This window comes from Mus caroli, unplaced genomic scaffold, assembly GCF_978045245.1.
Source record: "Mus caroli unplaced genomic scaffold, Mus_caroli_1 scaffold_6, whole genome shotgun sequence".
NCBI classification, from domain to species: domain Eukaryota; kingdom Metazoa; phylum Chordata; class Mammalia; order Rodentia; family Muridae; genus Mus; species Mus caroli.
In genome coordinates, this window is record NW_028227261.1 from 56,565,016 (window position 1) to 56,590,227 (window position 25,212).

General features: G+C 43.4%; 1 protein-coding gene across 5 annotated transcripts in view; it reads left to right on the forward strand.

Moving 5' to 3' along the window:
• The first annotated feature begins 7,833 nt into the window (after positions 1 to 7,833).
• Dock7 (dedicator of cytokinesis 7) overlaps positions 7,834 to 25,212 on the forward strand; it is a 196,552-nt gene continuing 179,173 nt past the window's right edge. For 2 of the 5 annotated variants that reach the window (XM_085839169.1, XM_085839170.1), the window contains exon 1: positions 7,834 to 8,070. In XM_085839169.1, coding sequence (XP_085695295.1) covers positions 8,033 to 8,070 — 38 coding nt within the window. In that variant the 5' untranslated portion in view covers positions 7,834 to 8,032. Of the gene's footprint in view, positions 8,071 to 12,889; positions 12,914 to 25,212 lie in introns of those variants that run through there. The other 3 variants (XM_085839171.1, XM_085839172.1, XM_085839173.1) reach the window with 2 other exon arrangements.

Genomic DNA, 25,212 nt, shown 5'->3' on the forward strand with positions numbered 1-25,212 from the left:
TATGTGTATTTCAACTTGTTGTGCATATTTTTGTCCAATTTTACTGAGGGGAGGACATATACATTTATAGGGCTGTATCTATCTAATTCTGCCTGCAACAAACACCCAAACATCCTAAAATATCAATTATATGACAGACAAGTATAAAGCAAAACTCTGGAGAACATCAAAGGAAAATAGCCATGCATCTGTTCTTTAATGTTTTCCTACGATATATTAAAATAAAAACAACGCTTCTAGCAAGGTAGTGGCTTTAGATATTCAGGGAGACAATGAAACACTATGAGAACACTCAACTTTGTCTTCATCTGTAACTAACATCCTATGTGGTTTTCCATCTCCATTCTTCTTATGTGAGGGGATAATAGCTACCTCTGTCTCAAGTGTGTCAAAAGTGTATCCCAGATAGTCCCACATTTTCCCTCTCCTTTAAGTTTTCCCATACAATCTACAAATATCTGGAGGTCTTCCCTTGATAAGCCCTTTCTGTGGATCCAACTGTCCTTTCTCCAATTCGTAGCTGCTTCTCTCAGATCTGTTCTGACCCACTAATGCCCAGCCAGCCTTAGTCCTTATTCCAGGAAAGTTGTTAGCATTGGTTCCAAAGTGACCCTTGGACTTCATTTCTCTACTGGCTTTTATTTCCTTAATCCTTCTCTGCTTAGACCTTAGGCTGGTTACATCCATTGTCTTTCTTTCTTCTCAAGTCACTGAAATGTCTTTTCCTTTCTACCCTCATGCTGATTTGCAGGTCTTTTTTCAACTTAGAATTACTTCATGAACACACACATGTTCCTGTTACCTAGTTGTAACTATTTGTAGTGTGTAATTTTAAAAGGCCACACTATCACCATCTCAGGGCCATACTCTCAGCTAGGCTCCAAGAACAAGCTGCCACTGGTCCCACTCAGGACATAGCTCCTTCAAAGGCCAGCTGGTTCTTTCTCTGAACTCTGGAAGCTGGGATCACTCCTCCAACCCCCCCATGGCTAGCTCTGCCAAACCTCTAACAACCGCCTTGCAGCTGTGCCCTTTCTCCTGCCCACCTGAGTCACCATGGATGGAAAACACCAGGCAGCCTCTATATTTTAAAACTAGCCAGATAACTCAATGGCTGGGTGAAGAATATCTTGCCCCACCCTCCTTAGCCTCCACAGCCGCCTGTGGAGGCTACAAACCATGGCCCAGAGAGTTACATGTCTGCTACTCCTATCTGCTCCACAGCCTGGTCAGAATCCCTCTCCCTCTCTCTCTCCTCCTCTTCCTCTTGGGACCTGGAAATCCCACCTTATCTTCGCCCAGCGATTGGCTTCTGCCATTTTTATTGACCAGTTAAAATGGGGAGAAGGTTCCCATGGAACCACCAGAGTACAGATCCACTCCTCTTCGGGGCGGCTGCTCCTGAGGAAAGAGAATTAGCATAAAAATACAAACGACACCAGGGCAATCCACAACAACTATAAGTATAAACCCAAGTAAATGACAGGTCTTCTCTCATTCATAAATCATTCAGTAGGTATATGCGGAGAAGAAAGGGTATCCAGTATGCATACTCACAGTTTTCTAAAGCATGTGAATCAAAGTAGCAACAGGAAACAGAAGATACATGCCAAGCAGGACAATTTCAGGAGGGTTTATTTAAAAGGTTGCTGGTATAGAAAACAATAAGATATGGTCCAATCAAGTAAGGCTAGTGCCTGTTAGTTTATGGCGGAGATGTGCCAGTATCTCTATGGTATGCTGACTTAGAATCTTTTGGCTATATACCCAGGAGTGGTAGAGCTGGATCATATGACAGTTCTATTTTTAGTTGTCTTTTTTTTTTTCCTTTTGAGGAACCTCTAGTAAATCATTCTTCATATTGCTTAATATTTAGTCAGCAATTAGAATTTTTCCAACTGTCTCAAATATATGTCTTTTATTTTATGGCTGTTTTCTTTGGTTTGCCAAATTCTATGTGATGGTTAATTTTTTTATGCCAACTTGGGTGGGATCAAGGTTGCCCAGATATTGGCCAAATGTCCTTGTGGATGTTTCGGTAGGGGTGCTTTTGGATTAATCTGACACATATATTGATGAAAATAAGTTGCCTTCTTAATGTGATTGGTGTTCATCTACTGTGGAATGTCTGGGTAGAGCAACAGGACAGATAATCCCCCTAGATAAGCTAAATCTCCTGTCTAAGCGTTCTGAGATGCAGGGTCCTCAGAGACTTCATTCCAGGACTGCTTCTTGCTGCTGCTATGCCTTTCCTGCCACTATTACACAACCCAGTGATTCCTGGGCATCAGCCACACTATTGGGCAGATTTCCTGCAGAATCAATATGAAGATGTACTTTCATGTAGTAATGCTGTGTAGATGAATTGATGATTTCATAATTCCTGATAATGATTTTATAGAATCCCTAAATTGATACAAGTAATCTCAAACCCCCTATAAAATAAATGTTGTAAATAGTGCTCCGTAAACCTTCATGTGTCACAGGCTAATTGGACTAGGAAAATAAAACAGGCTTGGAACAAATTTACAATCTAGGAAAACATTCCTTCTAGGTTAGGAATGAGGCCATTATCTGGTAACTAAAGGTCATAAACTGGGAATGGGCAATTTATTGTAAGTACAAGGACAAAAAATAAAATACTGACTAGTTTATCTAAACAAGACTTCAAAATAATAAGGCACAAGGCCAATGATGGTGGGTAGTAAACCATGCCACCAGACACAAGAGTGGTAAGATTGTAGCAAGTTCAGAACCCGGATATATCTCACAATTGAGAATGGCAGCAGTTTGAACTTGCTCCCAACTAAGTTCCTGTCCTGAAGCACGTGACCATAATACCTACCTAAGAGGACCAAGACAACCAGTAACATAGCATACAGCCTAGAGTTCTCCACGCTAATGAGGTATTAGATAGGCCCCGAGTGTTTATAGCCAATGAATGTCCTTTCCTGGGCATCCCTTCCTGCAAAAGATATTTAATCTCTGGATTACCCTGAGTAAGATGTATGCATCTTCATCTGCCATAAATAAAACAGTTTGGATACGCAAGGACTATCTCCTTCATCAGGAGCCTCTGGGGGTGGGGTGGGGGAAGCCTTTGTCTTTCAGAGCCATGCTTAAGTCTTCTGTAGAAGGCCCCTCTGTAAGTTCCCAACCCCTCGAGGTCCCCAGCCATGTTGGGTGCACAGGAGTATGAGACCCTCAGCCTCCATCCCAGCCTGGGCTGGGAGCCCTATCCTAGACTGCACACCCGTGGCATTTCAATACCCCAGCGACGAGTCAGAAATGCAGAATGACCATGATTTATTTCCTGATAACACTTTGCTAATTTATGAGATAAGAATTGTTGCTTTGGGCTGGAGAGATGGCTCAACAGTTAAGAGCTCTGACGGGTCTTCCAGAGGTTCTGAGTTTAATTCCCAGCAACCACATGGTGGCTCACAACCACCTGTAATGGGATCTGATGCCCTCTTCGGGTGTGTCCGAAGACAGCTGCAGTGTACTCATATGAATAAGATAAAGAAATCTTTAAAAAAATTGTTGCTTTAAATTTAAAATGAACATATGGAGCTAGTAACAGATAATGAATGTTTAGTCATGTGCTAGTCTTAATGGAAAGACATGTAAACAATTCTGCTGTAACCCCTTAAGTCTTATAGGATTATGACATGAACTAGTGCCTTAAACTTGCTATGAACTTACAGGATGTAAGGATGCTTAGAAAACCACATGATCAGTTATCCTGAGATAGAATAAAAACTAAGAACAATAAAGCAGCGATTTAGCCCTTCTCTGCTTGATCTAGTATGTGTGTGTTTATGTGTGTGCCTGACTTTCACCTTTTCTTTCTTTCTTCCTTTCTTTTCTTTTCTCTCTGGCTCACAAAGAGTTAAGGAACTCTGGGCCTCTCACCTGGCCAGTTAGGGGGTCCCTGAGTCAAAAAGAAAAGAACCCAAGTAACTAAGTTTCTTTCCCCTTGCTGCTATCAGCAGGAATTAATTGCCAGAAGCCAACAGCTTTTGGCCTCAGAATAACAAAAAAGAGTTAAACCTTTTGGGTTTTGACCTTGATCACCAATGCCACCTTGCTGCCTGCCTCAGTTTACTCTGTGATGGTACCATATGTGCTTTTGATTCTTTCCATGCCATTATTTTAGTGTTTCAGCAATGCCTCCAAAATAAACATGTATTTGGAGAAAACAAAATCAAAGCAGTATCTGAAAATATTTTAGCTATGGCTCCTATTAACTAAAAATATATACATAAGGGGTTATAATGAATTAACTAGCACATTAGATGCTGCAGATACAATGCTGAAGAAAAGACCAGTGCTTGTAGATTATCTGACAATAACTGAATAACATAGTATTACTGTAGAGCAAACATTGGTGCTATTATTTATGAAGTATGACTAGGTTTTAGGGTTCAAAGTTGAGCCTTGTAAAACATTACTTTTGCTAGGTGTTGAGACAGTGTGAAAAGGGATAGGACTAGGCAAAAGCTGGGACATAGAGCTCAGCACTAGTTCGAGTTTGGGATTGCAGTGAACCTAAGTGTATGCTCCAGTCCTTCCTTCCTCTGGGCCGCCCCTATGTGGCCTTGACAGAGGCTCTTGGGGATGGCAATATATATTCATCTTATTGTATGGATTGGTAGCATTTCCTAAGGACCAAGTTTGAAAAAAGAGCTGTGGCTTATGCTACCCAATGCTGAAGGAGAATACATTCTGCTTGCAAAGTCAGAACTGTATCTCATGAGGCAAACATTCCTTGTACAGTAGCCTCAGAGTCCTGAGCATCCCCTAATCCTCACTGGTATTGCAATAAAGGATAGGACACAGAACTCATAGGACTTTTCCTCCCCCCCCCCCATATTCCTGGGTCTTCTGTTTGAGGGACTTTCAAACACTTGCACATCTAATGGGAAGACTGTCCTGAGGGTTTCCTGTCCCATTAATGTACACTTTTGAGGCTACTCTGGGAAAGTGGTTTTGGCTCCTGCTAAGTTGTTTTGTTGGCTGGAGCTTGGGTCCTGAATGCTAGCCAATAATCAGACTACTGACACTTCCAGAAAAGCAAGGGTTAAACTCTGCTCACTTCACACTGCCTCACATGCAGCAAGCAGTCTAGGAATCTAGCAGCAAGCATGATTCCTAAATTACAAAACTGATGCTAGATGTACTCAGCCAACTTCCTAAAGTGTCCAGCCTCACCACTGAACACACATCATAAGTGCATAAGAGGTTACCTCTCTAAGAAGATCCTTAACTCTTTGAGGACAGAAATAAGTCTTAATTACATTGTATTTCCAGGAATGACCATGTACATTGACTGACTGAAGGCCTGTGTCAGGTAAGACTAAATAATAATATCCATTTCAAGATGGCTGAAGGACTGGTGAGATGACTCAGCGGGTAAGAGCACTGATTGCTCTTCCAAAGGTCCTGAGTTCAGTTCCCAGCAACCACATGGTGGTTCACAATGAGATCTGATGCACTCTTCAGGTGAGTCTGAAGACAGCTACAGTGTACTTATGCATAATAATAAATAAATCTTAAAAAAATAAAAAGATAGCTGAAAAGAAGAAAGAAAGAAAGAAAGAAAGAAAGAAAGAAAGAAAGAAAGAAAACCCTGAACCAAATAAACAAGCCCCCTAGCAAAGTCCAGGGCTCATATCATGCTCTAAGGAGCTCACCTACAGTATTTTTGCTCTGTTCATTGCTCTGTGTGGCTCTAAGCCCAGAAGAAGTTAATGATGTGAAGTCCCTGGTTCATGGTCCTGATGCGCTTGGCTTGATTCATGTGCCTAACCTGAGGCTGGTCCATTTGTCAGGACCAGATCTCCCCACTACTCTTAAAAATAGCGGTGAGGTAATCAGCTCCTCAGAGAACAGGGGACTGAGATGCATGTACATGCATGCATGCTTGTAAAGGGTTGTGGGGCACATAAACACTGGGCAGCCAAAGCAATTCTATTTTCATTTCCATTGCTGAGGTCTGTGTATCTTTCCTTTAGTTTGGATCTCTACGGCATACGGGTACTGGCTCACACTGGACTTGGTTAGTTGCAGGACAGGTCTTCCTGAGGTCAGGGTCACACTTCCTGTGTGGAGTCTTCCCCAGACTCCATTTCTCCAGGGTACGTTTTTTTTTTTTTTTTTTTTTTTTTTTTTTTTTTTGGAGCCGCTTGTCCCATTCCTACTGTTTCCAGTAAGCTTCACAGTGCATGCAATGTCCTTTCAGACTCTTTGGCAACTAGTGAGTCATGTATACAAAGAACTATTCAAAGCAAAATGTGCTCAGTCTCTAAGAGAGTACTGAGAAGATGTTTGTCAAGCAGAGATAAAGGCCTACAACATCTGCCTGGGAGCATGAAAGCAGACAAGCCATCCAGAGACTCTGAAGCACCAAGGACAAAGTCAAGTATACGATGGATATTGATAACACCTGTGAGGAAACTGTAGCAGCTAGGTAGGTACCCACCGCAGCCCAGACCCCACACTTAGACCTTGAATTCAGTGCATTTTCACAATATGCTTGCAAGTAAGTAACACTGTTCTGGTTGTTTAAGTAATTTGCTCGAGGTCACATGGGGAGGAGGCAGAAAGCAACTGGGTTTCTATTATGAACAATGGAAAGGTCTGGAACAGTGTTACAGCGAAGTTAGACTTGGAGCAGCTGTATCTTTCCCCATGGACTCAAATATTCTGAAAACAGAACCGCGGCTAGCTCACATTTGGGCTCTAGCATACCTGTATTTAAGTACATGTTAAATATATACCCACCTCAAATGGGCTATCCTCACCGTAAACCAGTGTTTTAAAGGCATCCAATCACCAGAGCGAGCCCTGGTTCAAGCCCAGGTTAGGGTACAGACGGGAAGTCATGGACCCAGTAATGAGTGCTTTCTGTTCTGTATGACTGGGCAAGTGACCAGGTTTCAAGCTGAAGAAGGTTTCGCTATGGTGAGAGACAATCTAACACGCTCCACAAGGACACAGGGGACATTTAGTAACTGCAAATAAGGTATATTAAATTCTTAAAACATTTAGGAGGAAAGGTGCCACAAGCAGCCAAAGGATTCTTCTTAGTTTCACAATTTCAGAACTCAATGCATTAGAACAAGGCGGACACAGGTTCTATTTATAGAACATCAAAAGGATAGAAAACAGTTCATCTGATGGATATGCATGTACGCATACATATGAAATGAGATGCCAGAGTAACTGTAAAGGACTCACAAGAGAATTCTTTACAGGGATAACTGTTCTTGGAGAAAAGGGCCTGGGCTCTGGGTCTCACGTTCACGGGAAGAACTTGCCATGTGTGACCCAAGGGCAAGTCACAGCTTCTCTGAGACAATTTTTTTCTCTCTAAAATGGAGCTAAATCTACTTCAAAGAGCTGTTGTGGAGATTAAATAAGATCATGCGTGTAAGCTTGGCTATGCACCACAAATCAGCGGCTATCACACCACCTTTGTGGGAGAGTTCTTTCTACGAAGAAGAGCCATTGTTTCTCCAGCTAGACCCCACTCACGAGGTCGGGGCGTGCAAGAAAGGTGCTTTGAACTGCCTGGAGTCAGGAGCTGCAGGAACCAAGCCGCAAGGCCCTTTCCATGTCCTAACCTTCCCTTTGGGGAAAGCCCAGCCCCGCGCGCGTTCGAGGGTTACGGTCACGGTCCCGTCGTGGGTCTTCCCGGTCGTGGCGGCAGGGCAGCGAGGGCTCGCGGCCCGGTTCCACGCCCGGCGTCATATCGGCTCCCGCCGGCTCCGGCGGCCTTCCAGCCCGGCCTCCAGCCGGGATTGGCGCGCGAGGCGGAGGGGGGTGGCGGGGGCGGGGGCGGAGAGAGGTTCCTCGTGCGCGCCTCCTCGGCGCATTACGGTACCCTGGTTCCGCGCTCCAGCGGCCGGCCCAGCCTCGCGGTGGGGTCCGGAGAGCCGACGGGCGAGCGCGCGGGAGGGAGCGCGAACGGGAGCGCGAGGAGGAGGAGGCCGCCCAGCCCCGCGCCCAGCCCCGCGCCGCCGCAGCCATGGCGGAGCGCCGCGCCTTCGCTCAGAAGATCAGCAGGTACGCGGCGGGGAGCCCGGCCGGGCCCCGGGGGTGCGAGGGTGGGTGTGGCGCGGCCCACGGGCCTTGCCGCGCGGTCCGGGGCCTGCAGTCCGCGCCCCGCCAGGCCCGCAGGGCGTGCGGCAGCTCGGCGGTTCTTTGTGTCCGCAGTCGCGTCCTCCCCGGCGCTCCACGCCCACGCCCCGGCTCCGGGCGCCCCAACAAAAGGAACTGGCGTGGAGGCCACGGCGCTCACGCTCGCACCGGTCGCCACCGCTGACAGCACCCCGGGCGCCCCGCCCGCCCCAGCGGCTCCGCACCCACGCCTGCACAGGCACACTGAGGCCGCAGTGCAAAGTTATGGGCTGCGGGACATGGGAGCACCCCACTTACCCATGGGCTCGGTGGGCGTCCTTTCTCTGGCCCCAGAGGAAGATGGATGACCCGACCCGCACTGGGCTTTATGCGTGGGCCTGGCGTTCACGTCCTAGGAGTAAGCCACCCACCGAGGATAAGGTTCCCCAGCAGTTTACCTCCCTGTCCAGATAAAAAGATGGAAGGATGTTTGTAGAATTTAACTGTGGGATGTACATATGGATAAGGAACTAGGCATTGTTTGTTTGTTGTCTCAATAAAGCCTTATTTCTGCGACTTAGGATTAAAGAAAGGCAACATTCAGGTGAAATTTTGTGATGGCTGTATATATTTCTGTGGTTCTGAATCTTTTTAGCTTGTTGATATTTGTAGAAGGTTTTTGGATATGTCGGAGAAAAGCTTTTATTAGTTTCCGGACCCCCATAATGTTAGGCTTTTGGGACACTTTTTTTTCCCCCCATTTAAAACTAACATCTCATTGCATCTCTGTCTTTGGCCAAGATCAGATGTAAATAAACCCTTTTTGAGTTTTAGAATATGTATTTCATATTCTTCTTAAATAAGTTCTTAGGAATATGGGTGCTACTGGTAGACTAAGATAAATTACAATACGAAGTGTTTTTAAAATCGGGACCTTCACCAGGTTGTTGAAATTCTCTTGCATGTTAGTTGTCTCATCTGAAAAATGGTAATAATGGTATCTAGCTTATTGGGTTGTTGTGAATTTTAAATGGTCATTTTTTTTATAAAGCACTTAATAATGCATTGTCCATATTATCGTTGAACATTTGTAATTAGGATTGGAAAGTATGACTTTTTGTTTTGGGGTCTTAAGGCATGCCATTAAAGGACACATTTTGTACATTTCTTTTAAATAGATCTTAGAGTTTATATCTCATAAAGTACACCCTTGGGGATAAGGTATGAAATATAGATAGTGCCTCTTCTCTGTGAATGGAGATAATCAGATGGAACTAGTCTCAAGACTCTGTTGTGGAAAGCAGCCTCAAACGCAAGTCAGGCTAACCTTGGAAGTTACAAAATCAAGGCAGGGAAATGAAGCCTGTGCTGTTGCAGGAGACGTTTAGGTAGACATGGCAGTGATGAGTGATTACGTGTGGAAGTTGAGGAAGAGTGGGGCCATGCGCCTTTCCTGCCACCCAGCTTTCCAGCTGTGCAGCAGCCAGCTGAATGATAGAAGGAGTTGCTGAGGTCCGTGTGCATAGGAGGGAGTGGTTTACGAATTGGGGATAAGATTGGATGGAAGTGAGGATTCGGGTGTAGACATCTTGGCATTAAGTGGAAACATCTATTAGATTTTTGGTACTGGCTTGAGACGTAGGAGAGACTGGGGATCTCCAATTCAGAACCAGCAGGAAGTAGACGGTGAGTGAAGCTTGAGGAGCTGATAGGGTCATAGAGAGAAAGCCAAGGACAGAATGCTGCGTGCAGTTAGTAGGTATCTATTATGGATGAGTGCATCCTCCTTGTTACTGAGTATCATTAAATAAGACTTCTGAAGAAACCGGAGCTGTGCTTTTAAGTTTCCTGCCAGCAGAAACAGCACAGTGTTTCTGGGGATACACTGGGGTTGACAGCCTGGCCCTGCCCCCATTGACTAAACTTGACCAAGTTACTTGATTCCATTTCTGTTTGCCCTAAAAATGGCGATAATCCTAGAACTTTTCTCATAGGGTTGCTATGAGGTTAAAGAAACTAATGTGCTTAGAATAAAGCCTTGTGTGCAGTAATGCTTAGTAAATAGCAGCTATTTCATTTTTGTAATGTATATGAAATGAGGCTTAGTACCTTTTCTTCAGAGTGACAGTCTTTTCCATAATACATGCATATATGAAATTCATTGCTCTGTGAAAAAAAAAATCATGACAGTCTAGAAGTCTTTATAAAGAACCATGCAAGTCAGCTTTTTCTGGCTGAGTTATTTTTTTCAGCCCTTTTCATGGAATGCTGTTAGTATTTTGAGGCTGGGATGCGATTTCAAGAAGTTCTTTATTCGTGTTTACATGATTGGCTGGCTTACTTCAACTCAGCTTCCCAAAGCCCTATGCATTTTGCCCATATCAAGAAATTGCTTCTTTGTTCTTTCTTCTTCTTGAGGACATGGCTTGTGCATTTATGAAGTTTCAACTATTTTCAGATTAAAGATGTAGGATTTCATTTGGAACATTTTGTCCTGTGACTTGATATTTAATAAGAGGATGGCCATTTGTGTACATTTTTACTAGGTATCCTTATAACCTAGAGAGGCACACAATGTGAGAAAGAATATTGGTTTTGGCCAAATTGCACAGGTTGAAACTCTGCCTACGTGGCATTGTAGCTGGACAGTTCTGAACATTTCACCAGATCTTGGTTTGGTTTCCAGAAGCCCCCATACAGTGAGTGTGAGGATAAATGAGCGAGCATCCTTGACATCCTTGCAATTGCCCGGAACATGAGCACTTAAGAAATGCTGTTGCTGGGGGCTGGTGAGGTGGCTCAGCGGGTAAGAGGACTGACTGCTCTTTCAAAGGTCCTGAGTTCAAATCCCAGCAACTACATGGTGGCTCACAAACCACCGGGCCGACCTGAGGGAGCAGAGGTACTAAATTCAATTCCGAACAACCAGATGAAGGTTCACAATTATCTGTACAGCTACAGTGTGTACTCATATACATAAATAAATAAATCTTAAAAAAAAAAAGAAATGCTGTTGCTGCTGCTGTCACTGGGATACTACTTGCTAATAGTAGTGCTGTTTTCTTTCTTTCTTTTTTCTTTTTTTGTTTTGTTTTGTTTTGTTTTTTTTCGGGACAGGGTTTCTCTGTATAGCCCTGGCTGTCCGGGAACTCACTTTGTAGACCAGGCTGGCCTCGAACTCAGAAATCAAACCTGCCTCTGCCTCTCAAGTGCTGGGATTAAAGGCGTGCGCCACCACCGCCCAGCTAGTAGTGCTGTTTTCTAAATGAAAGTTTAGACAGTGTACCCAAATCGACACTCAGACCCTTGTCCCCTGGTTGTAGTTATCATACTTTTTATTTGTGCTTTTTTTTTTTTTTTAACATCTTTTTCAGGGGAGTTCCCCAGGTGCCGCTGTTAACAGCACAGCTTTATGCTTATTTTCCTGTCTTTCCATTTTTGATTAGCTATAGTTTTTGCCAGAAAGCAGAAAAATAAAGTTTTTTGGTTTTGTTGTTATTGTTGTTGTTGTTTTGTTTTGGGGGGGAGGGTTCAGGCAGGTGTTTATTTCAGAGCACTGAGTGTAGTCTTTTTTAGTAGCTCAAGCCTGACCCCTTACCTTTTAGTGATTCTGACTGTGTGGACTCAGTCTGGTTTTCTTTATAACTCCTGTGTCATCAGCTGTGCTGCCCACTTTTCTCTGTGGACTCAGAGACTTCCCTGATCTTTTTTTTAACCTCATCCTTGCTAATTCTTTTCCTTCCTTCCTTCCTTCCTTCCTTCCTTCCTTCCTTCCTTCCTTCCTTCCTTCTTTCCTTCCTTCCTTCCTTCCTTCCTTCTTTCCTTGTTGTTGTTGTGCTAGAATTGAACCTGGGTAAGATCTATTCCTCTGATCTACCTCCCAGCCCTTGCTGCACTAATGGTTAATGCTTAGTATCTAGTCTCTTTGTACTAAGCCACACGTTGGAGTGAGACCAGAGCAGTCACTTACCTTTTATTATCATCTTCTTTCAGATGAGGTTACTTCAGAGTCCCCTCTCCTCTCTCTGAGACAGGCTCCCCCGTGTAGCCAGGCTGGCTTCGGACTCTGGTCGTCCTCCCTTAGCCCCTGATGTGCTAGGCATGTGCTATTGTAATCTTGAAGCCTATTTCTTATCATTTCCCTCAGAACCTTGGCTCCACACTTTCCCCTTTCCATCCTAACATTTGTATCCCTTTTACGAGACCTTTTTTCCTGTCATAAGACTTACACCAGTCTCAGGGTAAAACAAAGACCTATTGAGTTGTCTGGCATTCCTAGCTGCCACCAATTGCTGGTTTTCTGTTTCTAGTCCCGGTTCTATCAGGTATATGCCATCATCATGACTACTTCCTGCTTTGTCTTTCAGGAATGCTTGGGCCGAGTGAGCATGCTTAGCTTTTAACGCTTGACCTTCCTTCTCTTTGCCTTAGTACTGATTTCAGGAGCTAGCCCCTCTCCCAGTTTCTCATCTCTGCACGTGTACACACACATGCACACCCCATTCTATAAACTAAGTGAATGAACTTCAGTTACAGTAATGAATGAGTCTTTCAGTCTAATTTTGGGACAATTAGGTACTGCTAGATCAGGTCTTGACTGTTCAAGTCCAGTGCCTGTGGATGCTGGAACTTCCTTGTTTGCCTGCCATCTCTGTGTGGCCTCAGTGCATCAACACTTCCCTAGGCAATCCCAGTCCTACTCTCTCTGCACTCCACTCACAGATGCTACAGGCTCCCTGTGGAACAGCTCTTATCAGGAGTACAGGTTTCTTTGAGTGGAAATACAAAGGTTCGCTTGTGTTTTAAGGTTCACTATATCTGGTCTCTCTCTTGTTGACTCATTCTTTAGTTTACACCTTGTTCTCTGGTCAGAGGTGTTTTCACCCTACCCCTATTATTAACTGTTCCATTGTTTTCATTTGTAATTTAGATTCCTTTAAAACTTTTGTATGTCCTCTTTAGAAAAATTGCTTTAGTGTAGTGTGGTATGTGTGTGTAGTATGTTCATGTGTTTGTGTATACTATATACCATAGTGTGGGGGCCAGAGAACAACTTGCAGGAAGAAGTCAGTTCTCTTCTATGATGAGAGCCCCAGGGTTCTAACTCAGGCCCAGGTTCCTGGCAAGTGCCTTTACCTGCTGCACCATCTCACGGCTTCTGTGATACGTTTCTCTTTAAACGTCCTGCTGCTGCACCCCTTCCTTGAGAAATAGGCATAATTTAAAAATTAAAAACCAACAAGGCAGATAGAGTGTACCCATTTCTCAGATTATTCCAATGCTTTGTGCTGAGTCTGGGGGATAGCCTTTACTTTGTGTTTTGTTCTTATCACCTGCGGATGTATTTCCAAGTAATAGAGGTTTCCTTTTCTGAATTTTGAAGGTATTTGAATTGTATTATTTGTTTCTTTTCTCCTACTTTTGCTAAACACTATATTGTGAAATTCATTCATTTTTTTGTGGTTTTGTAGAGTTTTATTGTATAAGTATGCCATGATGAAGTTTCTCATTTCTAGACAGTATGTTTATTCTGGGACCCATCTATGCTGCAGTTTCTCTAGTGCAGTGGTTCTTAACCTTCTTCATGTTTTATATGCCTTTAATACACTCTCTCATGTTGTGGTGACCCCCAGCCATAAGATTATTTCATTGTTACTGCATAACTGTAATTTTGCTACTGTTATGAACCATAATGTAAATATCTGATATGCCACACCTGAGAACTGCTGCTCTAGGGTGTGTTCAGCTCTGGGATTCCTGGCTGAAGTGTGTTGTTATTTGTAGCAGTTTTACTTATCAGGGTTAGGTGAGGTTAAACTGTTCTCTAAAGCGATGGCAGAGATTTTTGCCCCTACAACAACGTTGCTTTGTGTGTAATTGCTGTTACTTGGGGTTGCCAGTTTTGCAGTATAATTTAAATGTATTAGATTGTCAGTGTGGTGGATTCATGATGCTAGCTCATAGTAAAGCTTTAATTTTTATTTACTGAATTATTAATGAAGTTAAGCTGTGCTTTGTGTTTTATTGATTATTGAAATGCACTGTTTTGTAAATTGCCTAGTTAAACCTTTGTGGTCATCCCTCCCAATTTTTCCTTTGTGATTTTGTATGGGTACTTCACATATGGTCAGCGTATTAATCATTTATTGATTATTTGGAGAGCACCCCTCTATTATGGCTTATTTTTTTATCCTTTCCAGGGAAACTTTTGAAAAGCTAGTTCTCAGTTTTAAAGTGCTTATGTTTTTCTGTTGTTATGTTATTACTTTGTTTGCTTATTTGTTTTTTCTGTGAGATGGGGTCTCATGTAGTCCAGGCTGGCCTATGTTGTGGGGGGGCAGCCCAAGCTTGAGCTTTTGATCTTTTTGTCTGTAACAACTATGCCCAGTATATGGATGCTGGAGATGAAAGCTGGGGCTTCCTGCATGCTACTCAAGCATTCTACCAAGCTGAACTTAAGTCAATCCCGGTACAATATGACTCCAGCATAGGAAACCGCTCCTTATCCTTGTCTGTCCTGACAGACACTCTCTAGTTGCTCCCTCTGAGGTTTGTATTCCATTTTACTTAATAGTGAGTGGAATGAACTTGTTATGTTTCCTGAGTGAATTATCCTTTCCTTACTGGTGTGCTCTTACACCTCTGCCATAATTTCTGGTTTTGTTCGTAGATGTGGTATGTGTCTTTTCACCAGTTAGGATGGTTTTAATTTTAATCAGCTTCAGAATTTAGCAGACCAGTTATTCCCCCTCCACCTTTTTTTAAAGCTTCTTGGCTTCCTTTAACCCTTTGATATTCTATGAAATTTTAGACTATATCTTCCCAAAAGTAAAAAAACAAAACAAAAACTTCCCAGTCACACCCTATTAGAATTATATTGGAGTTATGTTGAACTTAACCATCAGTTTGGTTTTAATACTGAGTTTGCAATGCACAATCCACAGCATCTCTTCTGTTATTTAGAATTTTCTCATCACAGGAACAAAGCTTCATGGTTGGTCTGTGAGGTCCTGGCATGGCTTTGGTTAGGTTTATTTCAGCTATCCAATAACTTTATATCTAGCTATATCTTACTAAGCTCTGGTTATAAAGCATGTCTGTAGATTTCTTTTTGATATTTTCAGTATCTATTAGTCATATTTTCTGTGAGTTAGAAAATTTTGTTTGTTCCTTTTCAACTATTAGCAATATTTATTTATTCATCAATTTATTTAAATTTTTTTGATTTTGCTCTGTACTTCGATCCTGATATGTCCCAAAGACCTGCGTGTTAACAAGTGGCCCCCAAGTGGCTTTTGGAAAGTTGATGGGTCATTTAAGAGTCATCAGAAGCATGGTATTGAAGGGATTGGGCACCCGTCTATTCCTTGTTCTCTTTAGCTTTCTGGTCATAGGTGACTGGTTTTGCTCTGCCATGTTTGTCCTCTATGATGTGTTATCTACCTACTATGTATGGGCTTAAAGCAAAGGGGCCTCTTGGCATAGACTGGAACTTCTGAAAGTGACCCTACACACAACTTTTGTCTTTATAAGTCACTTATGTAAAGTTTCTTGTCTTTATAAGTCACTTATGTAAAGGTCCTTGTTGTAGTGATGGAAAGCTGTGTATTAACTTGCATTTCTGTGCAATTATTACCATTCCTGTTTGGCATTGTACTCTATGATCTCAAAGGCAAAGCATTCTGTGCCTCACTCTTTTTTTTTTTTTTTTTTTTTGGTTTTTCGAGACAGGGTTTCTCTGTGTAGCCCTGGCTATCCTGGCACTCACTTTGTAGACCAGGCTGGCCTCGAACTCAGAAATCCGCCTGCCTCTGCCTCCCGAGTGCTGGGATTAAAGGCGTGCGCCACCACGCCCGGCCTGTGCCTCACTCTTGAGCTAGATGGTTGCTGAGAGATATTTTCTCTCTTTTTTCCCTAAGATTTATGTATTTATGTATTATGAGTACACTGTAGCTGTCTTCAGATCCCATTACAGATGGTTGTGAGGCACCATGTTGTTTCTGCCAATTGAACTCAAGACCTTTGGAAGAACAGTCAGTGCTCCTAACCACGGAGCCATCTCTCCAACCCCTCTTTCTTTTTTTATATCTCTTCTTTTCTCTTCTCTTCTCTCTCTTTTCTTTATACAAATTCTTTCAAACTTCATTCCCTAGAAACAGAGGCTAAGGATTGAGAATCTAGGCTTTGTTTGGGAAATATAGTCCCAGGGAATCAGGAACAAGAGAAAGTGGGGTGAGGCTCAGATACGAAGTGATGGAGGGTGGAGGCATGTCTTCCTGGCTGCTTCTTTACCAAGAGCTGGAGAGAGAGCATTTGGCAGATGTGCTTGCTGGCCACCAAGAGTATCTGTGGACAGAGAAAGAGTTCCTGGGTCAGTGGAGGATTTTGTAGCAGGGGCCCTTGCCTTCCTGTTCTAGGCAGCTCAGGGACCTGGATTAAGTCCTGCTCTGCCTTGTTTGTCACGTGGGCTTCCTGGCGGCCACTCTTGTTACCTTTTCACTGGCTTTATTTTTTAAACTAAGGGAATTTAAAAAATGCAATCACAGAAGCTCAAATCAAATTCATTTGTGTACACAAAGAAGTGTTCACTCTTGTTAGTTAAGATTGGATTAGGGGATACAAATGTTGCAGGAGATCTGCTGTCTTTGTAGCTCAGACTTTACACTAAAATCCCAAACCAAAACAGTCTCAATGAGATTCCACAGCTCTAGGCTCAGCTCCTATGAGGAATTCAGTTACCCGTCTGCTTCAGGTAGCCGTGCTTCCTGGAACCAAGTGCTGTGTTTAGGGATGTACAAGAGTCTGGCCAGTCCTGGGTTCCTTGCCCTTCCTTGGCGTGGAGGGAGTGTAATGATGTCAGCCCCACTTGGGTCTCAAGGAGTAAGTTCCTTACCGGACAGAAAGGGTTTCTAGTGAGAGGAAGGAAGGTAAGAGTGCTGGTCATAGTAAGTGGCAGATGCTCTTCAGAGTTAATTTGGGAGCAGGGGGATGGCTCAGTCTGTGAAGTGCTTGTTGTGCTAGCACAAGAACCCACATAGATAAGCCATGTGTAGTGGCATGCTATGTAACCCCAGTGCTGGGGAACTGGTGACAGTTTGATCCCTGGAGCTCTCTGGCCAGCCAGTATCAGGGAGCTTCAAGTCTGTGAGAGACCCCATCGCATAGAACAAGGTAGATGGTAACTGAGGAATGACACCCAGGGCTGACCTTTGACCTCCACAGGAACACACATCTACAAACACTTTCACACATACAAAATAAAATTCATAATTTTACTTATTCTCTCTCCCGCCCTCTCCCTCTGCCCCTCCCCCCCCCCCCCCCCCGCTCTGTGTTAGATGTCTTATTTGATTACCCTCCACCTTACTTATTGAGACAGGATTTCTCCCTTGTCAACCTGGAATCTCTGGGAACGCTGGGGAATCTGAGCTCAGATCCCCAGCCCTCATGCTTGGGTGATGCATTCTTTAACCTTTCAAATTAATCATTTTAACTGTTCCATATTCTCCCTTAAATTGAAGTAGAACTGGTAAAATTCAAAGAGACTCATTATTAACTTGATCTTAGCTGGCTATGGATTTCCTGTAATTTAAGTTTTAAAAAAGCTTAGCTCAGACCGTAATGCCTATCTTAGTTACTGTTCCATTGCTGTGAAGAGGCACCATGACCAAGGCAGCTTATAAAAGGAAGCATTTACCGAGGTGGGGAAGTGGGGAGGAGGGTGCTCACAGTTCAGAGGGTTAGTCCATGGAGCAGTCCTGAGTGCTTACATCCCACACCCCATTACATCCTCCAGTGACACACCTCCTCAAACAAGGACATACCTCCTCATCCTTCGCAGACAGGTCTAACTGGGGAGCAAGCATTCAAACATAGGAGCCCGTGGGGGCCATTCTCACTCAGACCACCACAGTGACTTTCATAACCTTCACAGAATGTTTACCTGGTTTTACTTTTTGGATTTTGAATTTCTCCTCCATGTGCACACACTCACCAGAGAGCTGAGCCAACCCTCTCATTTATATGGGCACTTTGATGATTGTTATAATTATTGGCAAAGATACAGGGCTAGTGGTACATGTTTCTGGGTCCCAAATTGTCTCTGCCACTCTGCACTGGCTCTCTTCTTTCAGCTCTCTCCATTGTCCTTTCTTTGGTTAATATCATTCCCTGATTCTCTCAGAGCAGCCCCAGTCACAGGAGACCTGGCTCTATTACTGTATATAATTTAACCTCACTTATTATAAGTGTGCATGAACCATGGACATGTACCACACTATACATGTGGAGGGCAGAGGACAACTTTCTGGAGTTGAGTCTCTCCTGCTGTGGGTTGTGGGGCTGAACTTGGGTGAGCAGGGTCTCATGGCAAGTCAATTTATGCTCTGAGACGTCCCACTCATCCTATTGAGGTATATTTTACATGCCATACAATTTATTTAAAGTATACAGGTGAGGTTCTGGAGAGCTGGCTCAGTGGTTGAGTTCCTGAGTTCAGTCCCAACACCCACATGGTGGCTCAGAACCATCTGAAATGGAATCTGATTCCCCAGTCCCCCTTCTGGTCTGGTGTACATGAAAACAGAGCACTGATATTATATAAAATAAATGAATAGATCTTGAAGTACACAGCGAGTGATTTTAGTAAATTTACGATTGTAGAACAGTGCTGGCACCCGAGAAGAGCTGTATGCCAGGTTTAAGTTGGTCTCCATTTCCACTTAAAGCCCTGGGTGACTAACTGCTGGTCTAGCTTTTATGTCTGTGTTAGCCTTGTCTGAACAGTTGACATAAATGGAGTTATATAGCATGCAGTCTTTTTGTGTGTGGCTTTTAAAAGCATGTTGCCGTGTTTTTTCCATGCTATAGTACATATTCCTATTGTTACTTTTTATGAGTGAGTTGTGTCCTGTTTTACATAGCACATTTTGTTTCTTCATCACTTAATGCACATGTGAGTAGGGTCTGTCTTTTGTTATTATGAATGTGCCTCTATGAACATTTGTGTACTTATTTTTTTGTTTCAACACTTGGTTTTAATTTTTGTCTTTTTAAAGATTTATTTGCTTTACTTTATGTGTATGAGTGTTTTGTCTCCATGTATGTATGTGTGCCTAGTACCCAAGGAGGTCAGAAGACAGTATCAGATCCTCTGGAACTAGAGTTACAAATGGTTGTTAGCTACCATGTGGTTCTAGGAGCTGAACCTGTGTCCCCTGTAAGAACAAGTGCTTTTAACCACTGAGTCATTTTCCCAGCCTCTGGTTTTAGTTCTTTTTAGATTTATTTTACTTTTAGGTGTATGAGTGTTGGCTCTATGTATATATGCATGTGCACCACATGCATGTGTGTGCCTGCTGATGCCGGAAGAGAGTGTTGGATGCCCTGGACCTGGAGTTACAGATGGTTGTAAGCCTCCATGTGGTGCTGGGTATTGAACCCAGGTCCTCTGGATGAGCAGTGCACTAAACTGCTAATCCATCTCTCAACAACAACAACAACAAAAGATGTTTAGGAATTCAGAAGTCCTAATTTTCTAATTTGATTATTATACAATGTATTCATTCTGCACTGAATTTTAAAAGTTAGTTGCGGGTTGGTGAGAGAGAGCTCAGTGGGAAAGCGCTTGTTGTGCGAGCCTGCCCACCTGAGTTCAGTCCTGGCAATCCTGGTGAAGGTGGAGGTGAGCCTGGGCTCCACATGTGCATCTAGCATGCCTCTCCCCCAGTGGTGACACATGGTAACAGTTACCATGTTAGCTGGTGCTAACAAGAGAGAGTTCTGATTCTTTTTTTTTTTTTTTTTTTTTTTTTTTGGTTTTTCGAGACAGGGTTTCTCTGTATAGCTCTGGCTGTCCTGGAACTCACTTTGTAGACCAGGCTGGCCTCGAACTCAGAAATCCGCCTGCCTCTGCCTCCCGAGTGCTGGGATTAAAGGCGTCCGCCACCACGCCCAGCGAGTTCTGATTCTTGTTGCATGTGTTTTGAGACAGGATCTTACTTACCCAAGCTGCATAGCAGCAGATGCTGTTGAACTATCCATCCTCTGCCTCCTAGGTGTGTGCCATCTTCAGTTCCGAGTCACTGAGACCAGACTCTCACTGTTGTGATTACCGTTGCCTTGTAGTGAGTTTTGAAGGTTTTCGGTGTGAGTCCTCACATGTAACTTCTAATTCAAGTCGTTTTAGCTGTTTGCACAGTTTAGGATCAGCACTAATAGAAAGTGTGCTATTGTTTTTCGATAACCCTGTTGGAAGTTTGATAGGTATTGCCTTGTCTCTGTACAAGAGTGTGGGGAGAATGACCCTCTAGACAAGACTGAGCTTTTCAGTCTATGGGCAGTCTTCCGGCATCAGCAGGCACACACATGCATGTGGTGCACATGCATATATACATAGAGCCAACACTCATACACCTAAAAGTAAAATAAATCTAAAAAGAACTAAAACCAGAGGCTGGGAAAATGACTCAGTGGTTAAAAGCACTTGTTCTTACAGGGGACACAGGTTCAGCTCCTAGAACCACATGGTAGCTAAGTTCACTTAGATTTTATTCAGCATCTTATTTTTAAAAATTCTTTGACAGTTGTGTGTGTGTGTGTGTATGTGTGTATGTATGTATGTATTTGCTCTCTTTTCCCTATTCCTTTTCCTGTTTTTTTGTTTTTCCCCAATAAGGATACACCCCTATGTTCATGGTTTGTATGTGTGTGTGGGGATTGAGTTTAATTAGGGGTCCTTGCCTGAATATGGGTAGGATATTTACTGGAGCAAGGGCAACTTAGTGACTTTCACACTGAAGTAAAGGACACACTCAGGGACCCCTCCCCCATCCGTGATGAAATGTTACTGGGCTCATTTTTGTGCTGGTTTTAACCCAGCTGCAGTAGGCTTATGAGTGCTGTGGGCAGGGCAGGTCCAGATGTCTGTCTGCTTGGGTCTCCCCATCGCTTGGCTCTTATGTTCTTTTCTTTCTTCCTTGCTGTCTCAGCAGCCGTGGAAGGGGTGATCTAGCTGTAGAGAAGTGACGATGTAATGCTCAGTCCTAAGTGGGATGTCATTTTGTTTTGACACAGGATCTCCTGTAGTCCAGGCTGGCTGTGGATTTGCCTTGTAGCCAAGAGACCTTGAACTTCTGATTTTACTGCCTCGACTTCCCCAGTGCTGGGATTACAGGTGTGCCTGGTGCAGGCATGGCTTCATGCTAGGCAGACACTGTGCTGGCTAAGCTCCATTCCTAGTCTCTTACTTGGTTTCCTTTCTGTAGATTTAGGTTTTCAGTGTACAGCTGTCACCTCCTGCACTTTCTTTTGGCCTTGTTCTTCTAGTCTTTTTCTTCTTTTGGTAAGTTTATTTTAAACTACTTTTGTTTGGGATGTTACCATACAAAGGTTTATTTAATGGATTTGTTCATTGCTAGGATATATAAATACTGTTGATTTTTGAATGTTGAAGTATTATCCTAGGACCTTGCTAAGTTTGTTTATTTTACTGTCTTTTCACGGGTTTCTTAGAGTTTTCTGTATGGAGTATCATCTCGATGAGTAAGAGACAGTTTTATTTCTTTTTCTTTTCACTCCAAATGTTTCTCTCTCTTACCCTTTGGCTTCTTTGACCTCTCTAACTCCCAAATTGCCTGTTTTATGAGTGGAGCATCCTTCATGGGAACAAGGTCAGCAGGACGTGTGTGTGTGTGTGTGTGTGTCTTTATGCTTTGTCTGTGTGCATGTGTGGAGGCCAGAGGTGAGTGTCGGGTGGCGTCCCCATTTGTTCTCCATCCTGTTTGTTGAGACCAGAGCTCCCTCATTTGTCTGGACGATTGGCCAGCAGGCCCTGGGGAGTCCCCTGATCTGGGATTTCAGGTGTGTGCTGCTTTGCTCAGCTTTTCAGAAATAGATTTCTTTTATGTTTTGAGATTATAGTACAATTACGTCATTTCCCCTTTCTCTTTCCTCCTTCCAACCCTCCCTCCCTACAACATTCCTTGCCCTCTTTCAAATTCATGGCTTCTTTTTTCATAAACTGTTGTTACATACATACATACATACATACATTTATTCATTCATACATATAAACATACATACATACATATTTATAAATACATAAATATAATGTGCTCCAATGTATAACGTTACTTGTTGTATGTTTTCAGGGCTGACCATTTGGTCTTGGGTAGTTACCTGGTGTGCCGTCCCTGGAAAGACTCTTTCTCCCTCTCCTGGCACTCCTTAGCTGTGTAGGGTTGAGGGTCCTGAGCTTTGCCCATCCACGTTAGCAAGTCTCTTGCTGTCTGTCCTTGGTCACCTCCTGTTTAGGTAGTCCTGTTGGTGAGACTTTATGGGTGTGGCTCCTGACATTCCTAAAAGACGTAATCTCATAGGAAACTGAAGGCACACCCAGCTTTTTATGTAGGTACTGGGGTCAAACTCAAGTTCTATTGTGGCGAGCATTTTGTGTGTATTTCTTTTTATTATTAATGAATTCATTTTCATTTTATGTGAATTGGTGTTTTTGCCTGCATATATGCCTGTGTGAGGGTGTCAGATTTTGGAGTTACAGACATTTGTGAGCTGCTGTGTGGATGCTGGAACTGAACCCGGGTTCTCTGAAAGAGCAGTCAGTGCTCTAACCGCTGAACCATCTCTCCAGCCCTGCATCAAGCATTTTAATGATTATGCTGATTTCCAGCAGCCTGGCTCTCTTATGATGTGTGCTTTAACTGTTGCTGATCACTCTTAGCCCTGACTGGTCAGTCGGATGATGTTCTGTAACCGTAGCTTCTCAAAGTCTAAGAGAGTATTGGCTTCTACTGGGTGGTGTGCAGCGATCTCTATGACCACACTCTTTTTTTTTTTTTTTTTTTCTTTTTTGACACTTCTCCCATGACCACACTTCTTCTGACTTGTGTTCAGGCTGGCCTCAGGGGTGGGTCTTTTACAGTGTAATCCATCCTGAAAGCATTACTTGCATCTCTTTTCTTGCTGACTCAGTCTCCATGGAGAAAGAATTTATCTGGTCACTTCATCTCTCAGCCAGTAAGTGACATTTCAGGGCTCAGCGCCTGACAGCATTATAGGTGCGTTCCATGGTCAGACCTGTTTCCCAGTGGTTTGGGGTTTTGATAAGGGGACTTTCACTATAGCAGTCTCCCCTGGGAATGTAGTGTCGAGTGCAGGCAAGTTCTCCATATCCGTGTTTTATGGCTTCTTCATTTCTCTTCCACTCAGGCTAATTCAGGGCTGGGGACTTGGGGTTTGCCTCCTGATACCCGTTATGCAACTTTTGGCTGAGAGATGGCAGCCTCGTGCTGTAACACTCCAGACTGGGGTGGTTTCCCCTCTGCTCTTCCGCACACTTGCTTTTTCTCCTCCCATTTCTTTGGTTAGAGCCTCCAGCATAATCTGAGCTGACAGAAACCCTCACTTTCTTCATGATCTAAGGAAAAGAACATTCAGATTTTCACAGCGGAGGTTTTGTTTGGTTTGGTTTGTTTTCAGAAAGAATCTTACTATTCAAACAGGGCTGGCGTTGAACTCATAGGGATCCCCCTGCCTCTGCTTCCTGAGTGCTTGATTAAAGGTATGTACACCATTGCTGGCTACAAGTATGTTATGAATTGTAGTCAGATACTGTAGGGATAGGATAGGACACGGACTTGAGAAGTATTTACAAGTTAGAATAAGCCAGGTGAGGTGCTTTGTACTGCAGCTGAGGCAGGAAGATTTCATGAGTTTGATGCCAGGGGGATTCTAGGCCAGCCTGGGGTTCAGAGGGAGATCTTGTCTTAAAAAAATCAGGAAAACAAAAACAAAAAACTTTGAATAAATTAGGATTTAACAACTAAAGCATCTAACTTACACAAAGACTACTTTATATGCTTGTGGGCAAGACAGTTCTGTGCATATACCCAGAAGAAGTTCCAGCTGGTAATAAGGACACATGCTCCACCATGTTCATAGCAGCCTTATTTATAATAGCGAAAAGCTGAAAAGAACCCAGATGTCCCTCAACAGAGGAATGGATACAGAAAATGTGGTACATTTACACATGGAGTACTATCTGCTATTAAAAACAATCAATTTATGAAATTCTTGGGCAAACGGATTATCTGTAGGCTATCCTTAGTGAGGTAACCCAGTCACAAAAGAAGTCATTAGATATGCACTCACTGATAAGTGGATATTAGCCCAGAAACATAGAACACCCAAGATAAAATTTGCAAAACACAAGAAAATCAAGAAGAGGGAAGACCAATGGGTGGATACTTCGTTCCTCCTTAAAATAGGGAACAAAACACCCATGAAAGGAGTTACAGAGACAAAGTTTGGAGCTAAGACGAAAAGATGGACTATCCAGAGACTACCCCACCCGGGGATCCATCCCATAATCAGCCACCAAACCCAGACACTATTGCATATGCCAGCAAGATTTTGCTGAAGGGACCCTGGTATAGCTGCTTCGTATGAGGCTATGCCAGTGCCTGGCAAATACAGAAGTGATGCTCACAGTCATCTATAAGATGGAACACAGGGCCCCCAATGGAAAAGATAGAGAAAGAACCCAGGGAGCTGAAGGGGTCCACAACCCTATAGGTGGAACAACAATATGAACTAACCAGAACTCCCAGAGCTCATGCCTTTAGCTGCATATGTAGCAGAAGATGGCCTAGTCAGCCATCACTGGGAAGTGAGGCCCCTTGGTATTGCAAACTTTATATACCCTAGTACAGGGGAACACCAGGGCCAAGAAGTGGGAGTGACTGGGTAGGGGAGCAGGGCGGGGAGGGGTGAGGGTATAGGGAACTTTCAGGATAGCATTTGAAATGTATATAAAGAAAATATCTAATAAAAAATTTTAATAAAAAACAAAAGATTCCCTTACTTCCTTCCCTCCTTCCTTTCTTTCTTTCATGTACAATTATAGCTGTCTTCAAACATACCAGGAGAGGGTGTCAGATCCCATTACAGATGGTTATTAGACATCATGGGGTTGCTGGGAATTGAACTCAGGACCTCTGGAAGAGCAGTGAGTGCTCTTAACTGAGCCATCTCTCCAGCCCCCAGAACTCTATTCTTAAGAACTGGGTTAAA